The sequence below is a fragment of the Morone saxatilis genome, unplaced genomic scaffold (assembly GCF_004916995.1).
Source record: "Morone saxatilis isolate NCDOM2014 unplaced genomic scaffold, NCSU_SB_2.0 Contig22, whole genome shotgun sequence".
NCBI lineage: Eukaryota > Metazoa > Chordata > Actinopteri > Moronidae > Morone > Morone saxatilis.
Genome location: NW_023339785.1, coordinates 512970 through 515633, shown reverse-complemented (window position 1 = coordinate 515633; position 2664 = coordinate 512970). Strand labels below are relative to the sequence as shown.

Sequence of the window (2664 nt, the reverse complement as noted above, 5' to 3'; positions counted from 1 at the left end):
ATAATAACCTGAAAATAAGAATAGTTGTGTTTATGTTACCTTAGAATGAGCCGTTTTTTTATTTACAGAAGGAACGGGTCCTCCTCTACGGAGTCTGCCATGTTGAACCACCAGGTTTCTACAGTAGCTCAGAATGGACAAACCAAACACTGTCTCTAGATAGATATTTTTCATGGCCACTGTAGTTTCTCCTACACGCCGGGAAGACGAGCTCAGTTGGTTTCAATCTGCAATTTCACTGCTAAATGCCTCTAAATCCTACACACTGGTTCCTTTAATGCAGCAATTATTAAACTTATAATTCCTATGTAATTAAAGCATGGTTTTTGTTTGTAGAATAACAATCCTTAAATGTGTGTCTTTTTTGATACTACCATTTGAATATCTCAAATTGAAATACCAATAAGTACTATTCTTAAATCCAAGTAAATAAAAATTGGTTGCGTGTGTGCAGACTGTTGACATACTGAGTCAGTTGTGTGGAATGCCTTTATACAAAGCATAGCACAGTAGCAATGTTTTCAATTTTGAGAAACAAGTTCTTTGAAGCACATAGAGCCCAAAATGCTTGACACGCTTCAGAAAGAAACACCTTCATATTCTAACATGCCCCACAGTGTGCACCCTCTCGAACTACTGTCAGGTTATATTGTACTGCTGTATTAAAACATGCCTCTCTCTGCCTCTACAGGAGCTGATAATAGCACTTCTCAGTAACGCTGTTGCCCAGTTTAAGAAGTACAAGTGCCCTCGAATGAAAAGTCACCTCAGTGAGTATCATTGTGCTCTCCACCAATCCCTAAAAGCTTCCAGTGGCCCGCAGGGCGTTCCAAAGCATCCTACAGCAAAATGAGGAATGCTTCACTGAAGGCATTACATTTGATGCTACTGGTATCTGCTGTTTGTATTCTACAGTCAGTTTGACTATCAGTGCATTCATATTTTCAATAATTGTGTGTTTCCTTGCTCACATATAGAAGTTAACACCTTACAGGTGATATTTTAAATGTTGGATGCTTTGGCCTACCATGTAATATGGAAATTATTGACATGTAGTTACGTGTTCACATACTGACAAGAGCTCGTCAAAGCATCCTTTCTTTTAAACATTTAATTTTTCAGCAAGGGCCATTTTCTGTTACACTTGAGACTTTATTTGCTCCCTATTGGGTTTAACATCGTCAGTATTTATCTCATTCTCTGTTTCCTTCGTAGTGGTGCAGATGGGAGAGGAATACTACCATGCTAAAGACTACACCAAAGCCCTAAAGTGAGTGAAAAACACATGCTGGATAATGTTACCCTCTGAATTTCATATAGTTGCTCAGAAAAGTGTTGGGAGTCACCTTTAAAGTAATACTACACATGGAAAGCTTTCCACTTTTATTTATTTGTCTTTATGTAACAGAATTGATTTATGTATTTATTCTTTTATTTATTTGTCTTTATATTTTCACATGTATTTTTAAATCCTCTTACAGATTTATTCTTTTTTACTCCGCTCCTATGACTCTATAGATTGAGTCTGTTTTCGAGACAGCACCATTTACGTCAGCCAGTGGAGTTTCCATAATCTCTGTTTGTTAGCAAGTGATCTGAGCATTTGTGTGTGTGTGTGTGTGTGTGTGTGTTATGTTATCAGGCTGTTGGACTACGTGATGTGCGACTATCGCACAGAGCGATGGTGGGGCCTCCTGACAGCCATATTGACCACAGCTCTACGCTGTGCTTATCTGATGGCCAGTGTGAAAGACTACATCATATACTGCATGGAGCTGCTGGGCAGAGGTAAGCAGGAGGCTTATACTGAGCTGTTATTAGCAAGTCAGTATCGCCCACCTCTGGTATCACAGAGGAAGTGCAGGTTTTTATTGATTATACAAACTTTTTGATAAGATTCCTCAAAAGTGTAGATTGATTTTAAATTATTATATTATTATCGCTAAGGTTTCATTAGAATTATATTGTCCCATGAGGCCTTTAAACCTGACCTTTTCTTTCTTATTTGTTTAATCAGACTCTATCTCAGCCATGTCATCAGGAGACTTTTATTAGTTGAACCAAAAACTAAAACACATGAGAACAAAACACAACAAGCAATTCAAGTGTTGTTGATTGTTGGCCAAATGTTGAGAAGTTATTGGTGATAGATCTGCCAGAAAATGGTTTAATCATCTTGTCTTCTAGCTTCAACATTGAAGGAGGAACAGAAGTTAAGAATTGAGAAGAATCTCATCAAAGTCCTGACGGTGAGTAGAAGGGTTCCACCCGGCTTAACACAACACGTTCACCAAATCAAACACCAAGACATCTGGTATCAAAATATCTGAATGAAGAGCCTCTAAACCAGAGCAGTAATATCACAACTCTTTCTATTAACAGTGTCATGGATGACTTCTTATATCTCATTCTAATTGTCTTTCTGTTTTCAGAACGAAGTCCCTGACGCTGAGCCCGAGTGTGATTCATCCTCCGTCAGTGCAGCCAAGTCTCTGTGGAGCGACCGCATGGCTCTGGCTGGGTCGAATGAGCTGACTATAGAAGTGCAGGACTACATCCCATTCAGTTAGTTTAACACACACACTCAAACTCAGAGAAACTGTTCACACTTAAATTCTTTCTTTTTTTTCTCCTCCATGTTTAATATAAGATAAGATAAGATAA

The 2664-nt window shown here is 38.4% G+C and overlaps 1 protein-coding gene across 3 annotated transcripts in view; it reads left to right on the top strand.

Moving 5' to 3' along the window:
- Positions 1-2664, top strand: part of trappc11 (trafficking protein particle complex 11) — a 19387-nt gene that overhangs the window by 6695 nt on the left and 10028 nt on the right. For all 3 annotated transcript variants that reach the window (XM_035669185.1, XM_035669184.1, XM_035669183.1), the window contains exons 13-17: positions 692-770; positions 1216-1270; positions 1643-1788; positions 2188-2249; positions 2433-2565. In XM_035669185.1, coding sequence (XP_035525078.1) covers positions 692-770; positions 1216-1270; positions 1643-1788; positions 2188-2249; positions 2433-2565 — 475 coding nt within the window. The remainder of the gene's footprint in view (positions 1-691; positions 771-1215; positions 1271-1642; positions 1789-2187; positions 2250-2432; positions 2566-2664) is intronic.